The sequence below is a fragment of the Salvelinus fontinalis genome, chromosome 4 (genome assembly GCF_029448725.1).
Source record: "Salvelinus fontinalis isolate EN_2023a chromosome 4, ASM2944872v1, whole genome shotgun sequence".
Classification (NCBI taxonomy): Eukaryota; Metazoa; Chordata; class Actinopteri; order Salmoniformes; family Salmonidae; genus Salvelinus; species Salvelinus fontinalis.
The window spans coordinates 51,643,518-51,659,284 of NC_074668.1; the positions used below are offsets into that span (position 1 = coordinate 51,643,518).

Here is a 15,767-nt window from a genome sequence, read left to right on the forward strand (position 1 = left end):
GTAGCGGTCCTGCTGCTGGGTTGTTGCCTTCCTACGACCTCCTCCACGTCTCCTGATGTACTGGCCTGTCTCCTGGTAGTGCCTCCATGCTCTGGACACTGCGCTGACAGACACAGCAAACCTTCTTGCCACAGCTCGCATTGATGTGCCATCCTGGATGAGCTGCACTACCTGAGCCACTTGTGTGGGTTGTAGACTCCGTCTCATGCTACCACTAGAGTGAAAGCACCGCCAGTATTCAAAAGTGACCAAAACATCAGCCAGGAAGCATAGGAACTGAGAAGTGGTCTGTGGTCACCACCTGCAGAACCACTCCTTTATTGGGGGTGTCTTGCTAATTGCCTATAATTTCCACCTTTTGTCTATTCCATTTGCACAACAGCATGTGAAATGTATTGTCAATCAGTGTTGCTTCCTAAGTGGACAGTTTGATTTCACAGAAGTGTGATTGACTTGGAGTTACATTGTGTTGTTTAAGTGTTCCCTTTATTTTTTTGAGCAGTGTATATATATTTTTTTTACCATTCAAGTCTATGGCCCTTTTTTCCCAAAGAAAAGCATTGGAAGTTCATTTAAATATTGCTATATAAAGTCTAAATGCTATCAAAAATATTTTCTCAAGCAACCCGAGTTGGGGCAGTCTGGACACATGGAAGTTGGTTTCGTGTTAATTAAACTGTTTAAGCTCTAGAGCGGGTTAAAGAAATCTAATGATATGATTTGGTAAAAAATCTAGAGTTGTGCTTTGCCTTCAGCAAGCACCCCTATTAATAATTTGAATATTTAAGAAATCTAGAGTTGTGTTTTGCTTAGCATGCACACCTAATAATAGAGAGGACAATGTATAGCTAACAGATCCCGATGCCATTTGATAGAGTGGAGAGTCCTGAATTCAAAATTGATTAAATAATTTCTCCCCCCCTCTCCCATCTATACACAATACCCCATAATGACAAAGTAAAAACAAGTATTTTGAAAATGTAGCAAATTTATTGAAAATAAAATACAGAAATATCTCATTTACATAAGTATTCTCACCCCTTAGTCAAAACATGTCAAAATCACCTTTGAAAGCGATTCCAGCTTTGAGTCTTTCCGGGTCTCTAAGTCTCTAAGAGCACCTGGATTGTGCAATATATGCACATTATTTATTTTTTTATTCTTCATGCGCTGTCAAGTTGGTTGTTGATCAATGCTAGACAGCCATTTTCATGTCTTGCCACAGATTCTCGAGCAGATTTAAGTCAAAACTTTAACTAGGCCACTCAGGAACATTCAATGTCACCTTGTTAAGTAACGCCAGTGTATATTTGGCCTTGTGTTTTAGGTTATTGTCCTGCTGAAAGGTGAATTCATCTCCCAGTGTCTGGTGGAAAGCAGACAACCAGGTTTCCTCTAGAATTTTGCCTTTGCTTAGCTCTATTCTGTTAATTTTTATCCCAAAACAACTCCCAGTCCTTGCCGATGACAAGCATACCCATAACAAGATGCAGCCACCACTATGCTGCGAAATATGAAGAGGGGTACTCAGTGATGTGTTGGATTTGCCCCAAATATAACATTTGTATTCAGGACATAAAGTTAATTTCTTTGCAACATTTTTACTTTAGTGCCTTATCGCAAACATGATGCATGTTTTGGAATATTTTTATTCTGTACAGGCTTTCTTCTTTTCAAATCTGTAACTTAGGTTAGTATTGTGGAATAACTACAATGGAATAACTACAATGTTGTTGATCAATCCTCAGTTTTCTCCTATCATAGCCATTAAACTCCGTAACTGTTTTAAAGTCACCATTGGACTCATGGTGAAATTCCTGAGCGGTTTCCTACCTATACGGCAGGTATTCCCAAACTGGGGTACACACAATGCCTTCGGGGGTACACCAAATAAAAATGTGATTCACATTTATATTTTCCAATAGGGCTATACATTTGGGTGAGTTTTTTTCCTCTCACCTGAGCAGCCTTGTTTCACTGCCAAAAATAAAATTAAACAATCTAGTGTTCAGCGAAATAACAACACAATGTCAAATACAGGTAGCCTAGTCAAATAATTAACATCCAATCACATTAACCGTTACGCTCTCACGGGAAACCTTCACTCTTGCATCGACATTTAGAAACGAAACATGACAATTTGAAAAATAATTCACGGGAGTTTTTTTGAGCGAAAATAAAGACGACTTTCAAGTAGTAAGACATGTATAAAAGCAACAGATACCATTAAGAAGAAAGGGATAGAAGCGTTTTATATGGTGAGCTACCGAGTGGCTAGGACAGGCAAGCCCCATACTATTGTGGAGGACTTAATTCTTCCTGCTGCCACGGATATAGCTTGGACAATGCTAGGGGAAAACATTATACAGACAATGTATTCATCAAACACTGTTTCACGACGCATCAATGACATGGCAGGAGATGTTTTGAAACAAGTATCTGCGTTACAGCTGGATGAGTCAACAGACGTGGTGGGCCTGGTACAGCTCCTGGTTTATGCCCGTTACGGTTATGGGGGGTCAATTAAGGAAGACATCCTCTTCTGCAAACCACTGGAAGCCAGGACAACAGGAGAGGCATTCTTTTAAGTACTGGACAGCTTTGTGACATGAAATAGACTTTGGTGGTCAAGATGTGTTGGTATCTGTACTGATGGCGCAAAAGACATGGCAGGGAGACATAGTGGAGTGGTAACGCGCATGCAAGCAGTTGCTCCCAACGCCACTTGGGTAAGGGAATGCCAAGGGAATGCCTGACAGCTTGAAAGACGTTTTGGACACTAGTGAAACTGGTGCAAGTCCCCTGAACTCTCGTGTATTTTCTGCACTATGCAATGATATGGGCAGCGACCATGTAACGTTTTAACAACATAGAGAAGTGCGCTGGTTATCAGGAGGCAAAGTACTGACACATTTTTTTGAATTGAGAGACGAGCTTAAAGTTTTCTTTACTGGCCATAATTTTCAACTGTCTGACCGCTTGCATGATGACGAGTTTCTCACACAACTGGCCTATCTGGATGATGTTTTTTCTCGCCTGAATGATCTGAATCTAGGATTACAGGTACTCTCCACAACTAAGTCACATAAACCTTAGCCAAAAACATTTAAAAACAGTTTTTCACAATTCCTGACATTTAATCATAGTAAAAATTCCCTGTCTTTAGACAGTTAGAATCACCACTTTATTTTAAGAATGTGAAATGTCCGAAAATTAGCGGAGAGATTTATTTATTTCAGCTTTCACTTCTTTCATCACATTCCCAGTGGGTCAGAATTTTAAATACTAATTGAGTGTATTTGGTAGCATTGCCTTTAAATTGTTTAACTTGGGTCAAACGTTTCGAGTAGCCTTCCACAAGCTTCCCACAATAAGTTGGGTGAATTTTGGCCCATTCCCCCTAACAGAGCTGGTGTAACTGAGTCAGGTTTGTAGGCCTCCTTGCTCGCACACGCTTTTTCAGTTATGCCCACAAATCTTCTATAGGATTGAGGTCAGGGCTTTTGATGGCAACTCCAACACCTTGACTTTGTTATCCTTAAGCCATTTTGGAAGTATGCTTGGGGTCATTGTCCATTTGACCCATTTGTGACCAAGCTTTAACTTTCTGACTGATGTCTTAAGATGTTGCTTCAATATATCCACATAATTGTCCATCCTTATGATGCCATCTATTTTGTGAAGTGCACCAGTCCCTCCTGCAGAAAAGCACCCCCACAACATGATGCTGCCACCCCTGTGCTTCACGGTTGGGGATGTTGTTCTTTGGCTTGCAAGCATCCCCCTTTTTCCTCCAAACAATGGTCATTATGGCCAAACAGCTCTATTTTTGTTTCAAAAGACCAGAGGACATTTCTCCAAAAAGTACGATCTTTGTCCTTATGTGCAGTTGCAAACCGTAGTCTGGCTTTTTTATGGCGGTTTTGGAGCAGTGGCTTCTTCCTTGCTGAGCAGCCTTTCAGGTTATGTCGAAATAGGACTTGTTTGACTGTGGATACAGATACTTTTTGTACATGTTTCCTCTAGCATCTTCACAAGTTCCTTTGCTGTTGTTCTGGGATTGATTTGCACTTTTCGCACCAAAGTACAGTCATCTCCAGGAGACAGAACGCGTCTCGTTCCTGAGCGGTATGATCGCTGCGTGGTCCCATGGTGTTTATACTTGCGTACTATTGATTGTACAGATGAACGTGGTACCTTCAGGTGTTTGGAAATTGCTCCCAAGGATGAACCAGACTCCAATTTTTTTCTGAGGTCTTAGCTGATTTCCCTATGATGTCAAGCAAAGAGGCACTGAGTATGAAGGTAGGCCTTGAAATACATCCGCAGGTACACCTCCAATTGACTCAAATTATGTCAATTAGCCTATCAGAAGCTTCTAAAGCCATGACATAATTTTCTGGAATTTTCCAAGCTGTCAACTTAGTGTATGTAAACTTCTGACCCACTGGAATTGTGATACGGTGAATTATAAGTGAAATAATCTGTCTGTAAACAATTGTTGAAAAAATTACTTGTGTCATGCACAAAGCAGATGTCCCAACCGACTTACCAAAACCATAGTTTGTAAACAAGACATTTGTGGAGTGGTTGAAAAACGAGTTTTAATGACTCAAACATAAGTGTATGTAAACTTCCGACTAACTGTATATTCAATGTGCGGGACAAAATTGAGGCTATAATTAACAAGTTGGAGTTCTTCTCTGTCTGCATTAACTTCTTATGGCTGCAGGGGCAGTATTGAGTAGCTTGGATGAAAGGTGCACAGAGGTGCCCAGAGTAAACGGCCTGCTCCTCAGTCATAGCTGCTAATATATGTATATTATTATTAGTATTGTACAGAAAACACTCTGAAGTTTCTAAAACGGTTTGAATTATGTCTGTAGTATAACAGAACTCATATGGCAGGCAAAAACCTGAAAAGAAATCCAACGAGGAAGTGAGAAATCTGAGGTTGGTCGAATAAATTCATTAAAAATCCTACAATGTGATTTTCTGGATTTTTTTTTCTCATTTTGTCTGTCATAGTTGAAGTGTACCTATGATGAAAATTACAGGCCTCTCTCATCCTTTTTAAGTGGGAGAACTTGCACAATTGGTGGCTGACTAAATACTTTTTTGCCCCACTGTATATGTATTGTGTAACATGTAACATAACACAACAAGTCCTATGAGTGTCATCTGATGAAAATCATCAAAGGTCAGTGATTCATTTAATCTCGATTTCTGCTTTTTGTGACTCCTGTCTTTGGCTGGAAAAATAGCTGTTTTTCTGTGATTTTGCTGTGACCTAACATAATCGTTTGTGGTGCTTTCGCTGTAAAGCCTATTTGAAATTGGACACTTTGGTGGGAGTAACAACAAGATTACCTTTAAAATGGTATAAGATACATGTATGTTTGAGGAATTTGAATTGTGAGTTGTCTGTTGTTTGAATTTGGCGCCCTGCACTTTCATTGGCTGTTGTCATATCACCCCGTTAACGGGATTGCAGCCATACGAAGTTTTAACAAGGACAACACACAGGTCTTTCCATCATTGTATGATGTTTTGTGTGCAAATGAACTCAAGCTTACAGACAATGAAAAATGAGACAGAGTGAAGCAGATGAGTGAGTTGGGTGCGCAATTACGCAGATACTTTCCCGAAACGGATAATACAAACAGCTGGATTCGTTATCCCTTTCATGCCCTGCCTCCAGTCCACTTACTGATATCTGAACAAAAGACCCTCATCGAAATTGCAATAAGCGGTTCTGTGGAAATTACAATTAAATCAGAATCCACGGCCAAATTTCTGGACAGGGCTGCGCTCAGAGTTTCTTGCCTTGGCAAATGTTGCTGTTAAGACACTGATGCCCTTTGCAACCACGTACCTATGTGAGAGTGTGGAAAATGATTTAAGACAGACTCTCTCCAATACAACCCATCATTGCAGAGTTAAGAGCATCCTTTCAAGCCCACCCTTCTCATTAACCTGTGGTGAGATATTCATCATTTTTTTAATGAACAAATAAGGTTTTATATGTAAGATGGCTAAATAAAGAGCAAGAATATTGATTATTATTATTTGTGCCCTTGTCTTATAAGAGCTCTTTGTCACTTCCCACGAGCTAAGTTGTGACAAAAACTCACACTCATTGTTATGTTTAATAAATCAAATAAAATTTGATTAGTCACATGCGCCAAATACAACCGGTGTAGACCTTACAGTGAAATACTTATTTACGAGACCCTAACCAACAATGCAGTTTAAAAAAATACGGATAAGAATAAGAGATAAAAGTAACAAGTAATTAAAGAGCAGCAGTAAAATAACAATAGCGAGTCTATGTACAGGGGGGTTCCGGTACAGAGTCAATTTGCGCATATGTACATGTAGGTGGAGTTATAAAAGTGACTATGCATAGATGATAACAGAGAGTAGCAGCGGTGTAAAATAGGGGCGGGGGGGGGGGCAATGCAAATAGTCTGGGTAGCCATTTGATTAGATGTTAGATGATTAGGAGTCTTATGGCTTTGGGGTTGAAGCTGTTTAGAAGCCTCTTGAACCTAGACTTGGTGCTCCAGTACCGGTTGCCGTGCGATAGCAGAGATAACAGTCTATGACTAGGGTGGCTGGAGTATTTGATAATTTTTAGGGCCTTCCTCTGACACCGCCTGGTATAGTGGTCCCAGTATGGCAGGAAGCTTGGCCCCAGTGATGTACTGGGCCATTTGCACTACCCTCTGTAGTGCTTTGTGGTCGGAGGCCGAGCAGGCAGTGATGCAACCAGTCAGGATGCTCTAGATCAGGGGTGTCAAACTCATTTCGCATCGTGGGCCACATACGGCCTAGGGAGATGTCAAGTGGGCCGGACCATTAAAATTATACCATACTCTGCTATAAATAACCAAAATATCATGTCTTTCCTTTGTTTTGGTGTAAAGAAGCACAAGAACATTAGGAAAATATTGAAATTTAATGAACTATCCTTTTACAAAACATTTCATGAAACACCTCGTATTTCCTTAGACAAATGTGCAATTTACTTTTATCATTCACAAATATGCATTGCAACTGATCCCACTGATTGTACAAAGGCACAAAACTTTAATTGGTACTGAAAAATATAGTAATGCACTTTAAGATTAAATGAGACTTTTAAAGAAAGGAATTTTTAAACCACTTACACATACGCATTGAAAATCTAAATGTAATCCCTGCGTACACCTTACAAACTAAGGAGAGTGATTTTAAATGTGTAATGAAGAAAGTGTTCGCCTGTCCTGTAAATCTGTAAACTTCATACATGAAACATACATACACATACAATACATACTGAAAATTTATGGAGTTGTATGAACAGTAGAATTCCATCACACAACTTTTGTTTTGAAGCTGCTGACTAACATTAAAGTGCACATTTTTTAAATCACCACAGTAAGGATTCATCTTCACAGAGCTGTATTCTTTCAATGCAAACAGTATCTAAGGCAGCATTTTAAAGGTGTTAGTCTAGTCTGGACTTGTATTTGTTCCTGAAACTTGGCATCTTTTGGCCTGTACAAGTGCATCAACACCAGGTGTCATGTCCTGACTAGCTGTCACTTTCAGAATGTCATTTAAGTGCTTGTTTGTGAGCCTTGAACGCATTTTTGTTTTATTGATATTCATCACTGAGAAAATTTGTTCACAAAGGTAGGTTGTCCCAAACATGCACAAAATTTTAGCAGCCAGGGCTGTTAATTTGGGGTACCCTGGTAAGTAGATACTGATAAAATCTGTCCAGACCTACAGAGGCAAATTTGCCCTTCAAATCTGCATCACACTGCAAATCAATTATCTCTAGCTGAATTTCGACCAGCAGATCAGAAGCTTTAACTGTGAAAGGTGAGCGAAAAACTGAAAATTCTGTCTCAAGTTCACCAAATACCTGAAAACGTTTCTCAAACTCCCGCAGTAGTCCTGCAATTTTGTCTTTGTACCGTTTCATGTCCGCATCAGGTCTGGTCACACACACATCTCTCAGACAGGGGAAATGAGCAGGGTTGCCATTTGCCAGTTGCATCTCCCACAAAGTCAGCTTCAACTTAAATGCATGTATGTTGTCAGAAAACTGTGTGACAACTTTTTTGCGGCCTTGCAACATTTTGTTCAGATTGTTCAAGTGTTCAGTAATATCAACCAAGAATGCAAGGTCCCGTAGCCATTCCTGAGATTGTAATTCCAACACCGGTTTTCCTTTTTTCTCCATGAACTGTCCGATTTCCTCTCGTAGATCAAAGAAATGCCTCAGCACAGCGCCTCGGCTTAACCATCTCACTTCAGTGTGGTATGGCAGGCTGTGGGTAATGTTGCTGTCGCTGAGAAGTTTGTCAAACTGACGATGGTTCAGACCTCTGGACCGGATGAAATTTACAGTGCGAACAACCACCTCCATGACGTGGTCCATTTTCAGCGACTTGCAACACAATGCCTCCTGGTGCAAAATACAGTGAAATGTCCAGAAACGATCTCCTCCATTAAGGGCTTGTACTTTGTCTTTGAACTTTGTCGCGACACCTGCTTTCTTTCCGACCATGGATGGCGCGCCGTCTGTAGCCAGGCTGACAGCGCGGGACCAGTCCACTCCAACTCTGTCCAATGCAGCAACGACAGAGCCGAAAATGTCCTCGGCTGTTGTGGTGTCCATCATTGGCACCAACTCAAGAAACTCTTCAGTAACAGTCAATGTCTCATCAACTCCTCGAATAAATATGGCCAGTTGGGCCACGTCTGTGATGTCAGTGCTCTCGTCAATTGCCACGGAAAATGCAATAAATGACTTGACTCTCTGTTTCAATTGACTGTCTAAATCTGCCGATAGTTCCGAAATCCTCTCTGCTATAGTATTCCTCGTCAGGATAATATTGGCAAAAGCTTGTCGCTTCTCGGGACATACAAGTTCAGCCGCCTTCATCATGCATCGTTTAACAAAGTCACCGTCGTAATACGGCTTCGATGCTAATGCTATTTCGCTAGATATTAGGTAGCTGGCTTTTACCGCTGCTTCACTGACTTCTCGGCTCTGGATGAAAGTTGACTGCTGTTTCCTCAGACCCGCCAGCAATTCGTTAATCTTATCTCTTCTCAGTTGTCCTTGCAAGCCGTCATATTTTTCGCTGTGATGAGTCTCGTAGTGGCGTCGAATATTATATTCCTTCAATACCGAAACTTGTTGCAAACACACCAAGCACGAAGGTTTTCCGTGCATCTCTGTAAATAAATAGGACGTGGTCCATTTTTCTTTGAAAATTCTACACTCCTTATCTACTTTTCTCCGTTTGGATAACGACATTTTGGCTAATGAGGGTGTAGCGGAGAGGTAGAGACCAAGGTATTAACAACGTCGTAACAAGCAGCAGATGGCGCATTGATACCGTCTGCTGTTTTCAGTCTGTCTCAGTGATGCGGCTTGTCTTCTACTCTGATGGAAAGAGTGCGCCCCTTAGCGGATAATCCATGAATTGCAGCGAATTAAAAATATTAATTCCATGTCTTTTATGCATTTTTTCCACTTTCAAATTATCCTGCGGGCCTGATCGAACCTCCTTGGGGGCCGGTTCCGGCCCGCGGGCCGTATGTTTGACACCCCTGCACTAGATGGTGCAGCTGTAGAACTTTTTGAGGATCTGAGGACCCATGCCAAATCTTTTCAGTCTCCTGAGGGGGAATAGGTTTTGTCGTGCCCTCTTCACGACTGTCTTGGTGTGCTTGGACCATGTTAGTTTGTTGGTGATGTGGAAACCAAGGAACTTGAAGCTCTCAACCTGCTCCACAGCAGACCCGTCGATGAGAATGGGGGCGTGCTCGGTCCTCTTTTTCCTGTAATCCAATCATCTCCTTTGTCTTGATCACATTGAGAGGTTGTTGTCCTGGCACCACACGACCAGGTCTCTGACCTCCTCCCTATAGGCTGTCTCGTCGTTGTCGGTGATCAGGCCTACCACCGTTGTGTCATAGGCAAACTTCATGATTGTGTTGGAGTCATGCCTGGCCGTGCAGTCATGAGTGAACAGGGAGTACAGAAGGGGACTGAACACGCACCCCTGAGGGGCCCATGTGTTGAGGATCAGCTTGGCGGATGTGTTGTTACCTACCCTTACCAACTAGGGGCGGCCCGTCAGGAAGTCCAGGATCCAGTTGCAAAGGGAGGTGTTAAGTCCCAGGGTCCTTAGCTTAGTGATGAGCTTTGTGGGCTCTATGGTGTTGAACGCTAAGCTGTAGTCAATGAATAGCATTCTCTCATAGGTGTTTATTTTGTCCAGGTGGGAAAGGGCAGTGTGGAGTGCAATAGAGATTGCATCATCTGCGGATCTGTTTGGGCGGTATGCAAATGGGAGTGGGTCTAGGATTTCTGGGATAAGGGTGTTGATGTAGACCAGCCTTTCAAAGCACTTCATGGCTACAGACGTGAGTGCTACGGGTCGGTAGTAATTTAGGCAGGTTACCTTAGTGTTCTTGCGCACAGGCGCTATGGTGGTCTGCTTAAAACATGTTGGTATTACAGACTTGGACACGGAGAGGTTGAAAATGTCAGTGAAGACTGCATCTCAGTGCAAGTGGCGTCACTACAGTCCCTGGTTCGAATCCAGGCTGTATCACGTCCGGACGTGATTGGGAGTTCCATAGGGCGGTGCACAATTGGCCCAGCGTCGTCCGGGTTTGGCCGAGGTAGGCAGTCATTGTAAATATGAATTTGTTCTAAACTGACTTGCCTTGTTAAAAAAAGGTTAAAAATGTCACAAGGATCTGTACACAATTCCTGGAAGCTGAAAATGTCCCAGTTCTTCCATGGCCTGCATACCAAGACATGTCACCCATTGAGGATGTTTGGGATGCTCTGCATTAACGTGTACGACAGCGTTGTTCTAGGTCCCGCCAATATCCAGCAACTTCGCACAGGAGTGGGACAACACTCCACAGGCCACAATCAACAGCCTGATCAACTCTATGCGAAAGTGATGTGTTGCGCTGCATGAGGCAAATGGTGGTCACCCAGACACTGATTGGTGTTCTGATCCATGCCCCTATATATACACATATCTGTATTCCCAGCCATGTGAAATCCCTAGATTAGGGCCTAATGAAGGTATTTCAACTGACTGATTTCCTTACATGAACTGTAACTCAGTATAATTGTTGCATGTTGAGTTCATATTTATGTTCAGTGTAAATTCAGGCTGTAACACAACAAAATGTGGAAAACGTCAAGGGGTGTGAATACTTTAAGGCACTGCTGCCAAAGCATCAGCTACTCTTCCTGGGGTCCAGCTAAATTAAGGCAGTTTATACAATTTTAAAAACATTACAATACATTCACAGATTTAGCAATACACTGTGTTCCCTCAGGCCCCTACACCACCATTACCACATATCTACAGTACTAAATCCATGTGTATGTATAGTGCGTATGTTATCGTGTGTGTGTGTGTGTGTGTGTGTGTGTGTGTGTGTGGGTGTGTGTGTGTCAATGTTTGTGTTGCTTCACAGTCCCAGCTGTTCCATAAGGTGTTTTTTATATCAATTTTTACTGCTTGCGTCAGTTACTTGATGTGGAATAGAGTTCCATGTAGTCAAGGGATCTATGTAGTACTGTGTGCCTCCCATAGTCTGTTCTGGACTTGGGGACTGTGAAGAGACCTCTGGGGGCATGTGTTGTGGGGTATGCATGGGTGTCCAAGCTGTGTACCAGTAGTTCAAACAGACAGCTCGGTGCATTCAACATGTCAATACCTCTCATAAATAAAAGTAGTGATGAAGTCAATTTCTCCTCCACTTTCAGCCAGGAGAGATTGACATGCATACTATTAATATTAGCTCTCTGTGTACATCCAAGGGCCAGCCGTGCTGCCCTGTTCTGCGCCAACTGCAATTTTCCTAAGTTCTTTTTTGTGGCACCTGACCACACGACTGAACAGTAGTCAAGGTACGACAAAACTAGGGTCTGTAGGGCCTGCCTGGTTGATAGTATTGTTAAGAAGGCAGAGCATCACTTTATTATAGACAGACTTCTCCCCATCTTAGCTACTGCATCAATATGTTTTGACCATGACAGTTTACAATCTAGGGTTACAAGAAGCAGTTTAGTCATCTCAATTTGCTAAATTTACACATGATTTATTACAAGATTCAGTTGAGGTTTAGTGAGTGTTTTGTTCCAAATGCAATGCTTATAGTTTTAGAAATATTTAGGGCTAACTTATTCCTTGTCACCCATTCTGAGACTAACTGCAGCTCTTTGTTAAGTGTTGCAGTCATTTCAGTCGCTGTAGTAGCTGACATGTAAAAGTGTTGAGTCATCCGCATACATAGACACTCTGGCTTTACTCAAAGTCAGTGGAATGTTGTTAGTAAAACTTTTTTTTTTTTTTAAAGCAAGAGGCCAACAGGTAACTGTGCTTAGGCCTACAAGTACAAAAACACTTCCAACATTTACAGCATCATGCTAAATGAGTAGAAAACACGTGGTAAAGGAAATCCATATTTTCTACAATGGTTCAATACAATTAAGTGAATTTCGGACATTTCAGTGTTCTGAATGACATAGTGCATTCCGAAAGTATTCAGACCCCTTGACTTAATATAAAATTGATTAAATAAAACATTTTCCTCATCAATCTACACACAACACCCCATAATGACAAAGCGAAAACAGGATTTTAGATTTTTTTAAATTTAAAAAAGAAATACCTTATTTAGATAAATTTTCAGACCCTTTGCTATGAGACCCGAAATTGATGTCAGGTGCATCCTGTTTCCATTGATCATCCTAGAGGTGTTTCTACAACTTGGTGTCCACCTGTGGTAAATTAAATTGATTGGACATGATTTGGAAAGGCACCTGTCTATATAAGGTCCCACAGTTAACGTCAGAGAAACAACCGGCTTGAGCGGTCGAAGGAATTGTCCGTAGAGCTCAGAGACAGGATTGTGGCGAGGCACAGATCTGGGGAAGGGTACCAAAACATTTCTGCAGCATTGAAGGTCCCCAAGAACACAGTGGCCTCCATCATTCTTAAATGGTAGAAGTTTGGAACCACAAAGACTCCTCCTAGACCTGGTCACCCGGCCAAACTGAGCAATCAGGGGAGAAGGGCCTTGGTCAGAGAGCTGACCCCGATGTTCACTCTGACAGAGCTCCAGAGTTCCTCTGTGGAGATGGGAGAACCTTCCAGAAGGACAACCATCTCTGCAGCACTCCACCAACCAGGCCTTTATGGTAGTGGCCAGACAGAAACCACTCCTCAGTAAAAGGCACATGACAGCCAGCTTGGAGTTTGCCAAAAGGCCCCTAAAGACTCTCAGACCATGAGAAACAAGATTCTCTGGTCTGATGAAACCAATATTGAACTCCTTGGCCTGAATGCCAAACGTCACGTCAGGAAGAAACCTGGCACCATCCCTAGGGTGAAACGTGGTGGTGAGAGAATTACAGTATACTGTGGGGATGTTTTTCAGCGGCAGGGACTGGGAGACTAGTCAGGATCGTGGGAAAGATGAATGGAGAAAAGTAAAGAGAGATCCTTGATGAAAACCTGCTCCAGAGCGCTCAGGACCTCAGACTGGGGCGAAGGTTCCCCTTCCAAAAGAACAACGACCCTAAGCACACAGCCAAGACAACGCAGGAGTGGCTTTGGGTCGGGACAAGTCTCTGAATGTCTTTGAGTGGGGCCCAGCCAAAGCCCACACTAGAATCCAATCAAAAATCTCTGGAGACCTGAAAATAGCTATGCAGCGACGCTCCTCATCCAATCTGACAGAGCTTGGATCTGCAGAGAATGGGAGAAACTCCCCAAATACACGTGTCAAGCTTGTAACGTCATACCCAAGAAGACGAGGCTGTAATCTCTGCTAAAGGTGCTTCAACAAAGTACTGAGTAAAGGGTCTGAATACTTATGTAAATGTGATATTTTGGTTTCAAAAAATCTGTTTTTGCTTTGTCATTATGGGATATTGTATGTAGATTGATGAAGAAAAAAAACAATTTCATCCATTTTAGAGTAAGGCTGTAACGTAACAAAATGTGGAAAAAGTCAAGGGGTCTGAATACTTTCCGAATGCACTGTACACTTGTGTTTGTAGCTCTGAGGTTCTACGCTGCTTTGCGCACTGAGGGACTGAGTTGCATTACCTTTGCCGATCACCAGACCACACTTGTCTGCAAGTATCGTGTAGGTGACCTCCTGCAGTCCCCCTGGTGAGCCCATGCCCCAGTTCCCGCGACCTCTTCCCCTTCCTCTTGGTCCTCCAGAGCTTCCAAAGCCATCACGTTCCTGCTCCAATCACACGTCAGATAATGACGTTATTATCCCCATGGGGAAATTTTGTTTGTGGTATACATTAAAACAAATCATCAAGCATAGACAAATGGACAAATCAAGACAATTACAGACAATAAATACAATGAAAATAGAGTGCAGCGATACATAATGATCCAACATTAAATTAAAACTTTTTACATACAGCAAGGAGACACTCACCAGCTAGTACAGATATACCTTGGGTGCTTAACCCAAGCATGGAGTGACATTTATTGACAATGTCCTTCTGATATGACATTTCAAACAATATATTAAAATACATGCCATGCAATATCTTATCAACCCTGATATCGTCTGCGCCTACAAAGTCAACCAAAGGTATGACATATCTGTAAACTGTATTTGACTAGGAGTTGCAGATCTTATTTGCATATCTAAATGGTAATTCTCTTGTAATGGCCACCTGAGCAATACACGCCAGGAGACGAGGACAACATAGGCCCAAGTCCCAAATGGCATCCTATTCCATACGTAGTGCACTATTTTTGACCAGAGCACAATGCAGGAAATAGCATGCCATCAGGACGCAGCCATGGGTCAAGAGGCAGCTTGGTGGAAAATAAATTGACTGGGAAATAAGAATCACAAGTGGTACGTGTGCTTGCTTGGCACATGAGGTTTGTGTGTGTGTGTGTGTGTGTGTGTTAGCTTGCTGTGATGCGTTTGTGTGTGCACTCTACTTGTCCATAATGTGTGCATTCTGTGTAATGTGTTCCTTGCTCTGAGTGTTACCTTGCACTCTGTGTGTGTGTGTGTGTACCTGTGCTGTTTGGGTGAGCTCGTTGATGAGTTGGACAGCGTGCTGACACCTGTCTGGTTGTCCCATCACTTGGGCGATGCGCTCTGGGCTGATGCCATCATCTGTTGGTGGGAGGGAGTAGGGTCAACACTAAGCTAACAGTGGTGACTGACAGCAGATACAGACACACACCAACACACAGAAAGTTGCCTTTCCTCATATATAATTGGTCATGGTACGATAAGAGACATGGCATACCCCAATATAATTCCAACTCTACAGAGAAGAGAAACCTTCGTTCAAATGACACATCTGACATATGCTAAAAGAAATACACGCACACACCTGGTTTGAATTGGATCCTCACTCCGGAATCTTCCTGGATCTTCTTGATCATCTCGCCACTCCTGCCGATGACAATCCCCACTGCAAACCTGGGTACAGCCACCTGAAGGGAGGGATTGGCCTGAAGCATGTGAGCTCAAACATCAAGGGTTTGTTCAAAATGGCACCTTAGTCATTGGTTGTGACATTCACTGGACGTCCTGTACATTGCATTCTTACATCCAAAGTACTTCCACCCAATCTTGACGCAAAGTCGTTTCGGCCACTGCGGAAGTCTCCCTGGTATTTGTCGCGGATGATCTCTATCACCAATTCCCGCGCTTGCTGTGAAGGGGAG

The 15,767-nt window shown here is 42.5% G+C and overlaps 1 protein-coding gene across 2 annotated transcripts in view; it reads right to left on the reverse strand.

Annotated features, from left to right (window-relative positions):
• Positions 1-15,767, reverse strand: part of LOC129853976 (far upstream element-binding protein 3-like) — a 91,932-nt gene that overhangs the window by 22,654 nt on the left and 53,511 nt on the right. For both annotated transcript variants that reach the window (XM_055920550.1, XM_055920549.1), the window contains exons 9-12: positions 15,650-15,754; positions 15,431-15,533; positions 15,107-15,207; positions 14,157-14,298 (exon numbers count right to left, since the gene is read on the reverse strand). In XM_055920550.1, coding sequence (XP_055776525.1) covers positions 14,157-14,298; positions 15,107-15,207; positions 15,431-15,533; positions 15,650-15,754 — 451 coding nt within the window. The remainder of the gene's footprint in view (positions 1-14,156; positions 14,299-15,106; positions 15,208-15,430; positions 15,534-15,649; positions 15,755-15,767) is intronic.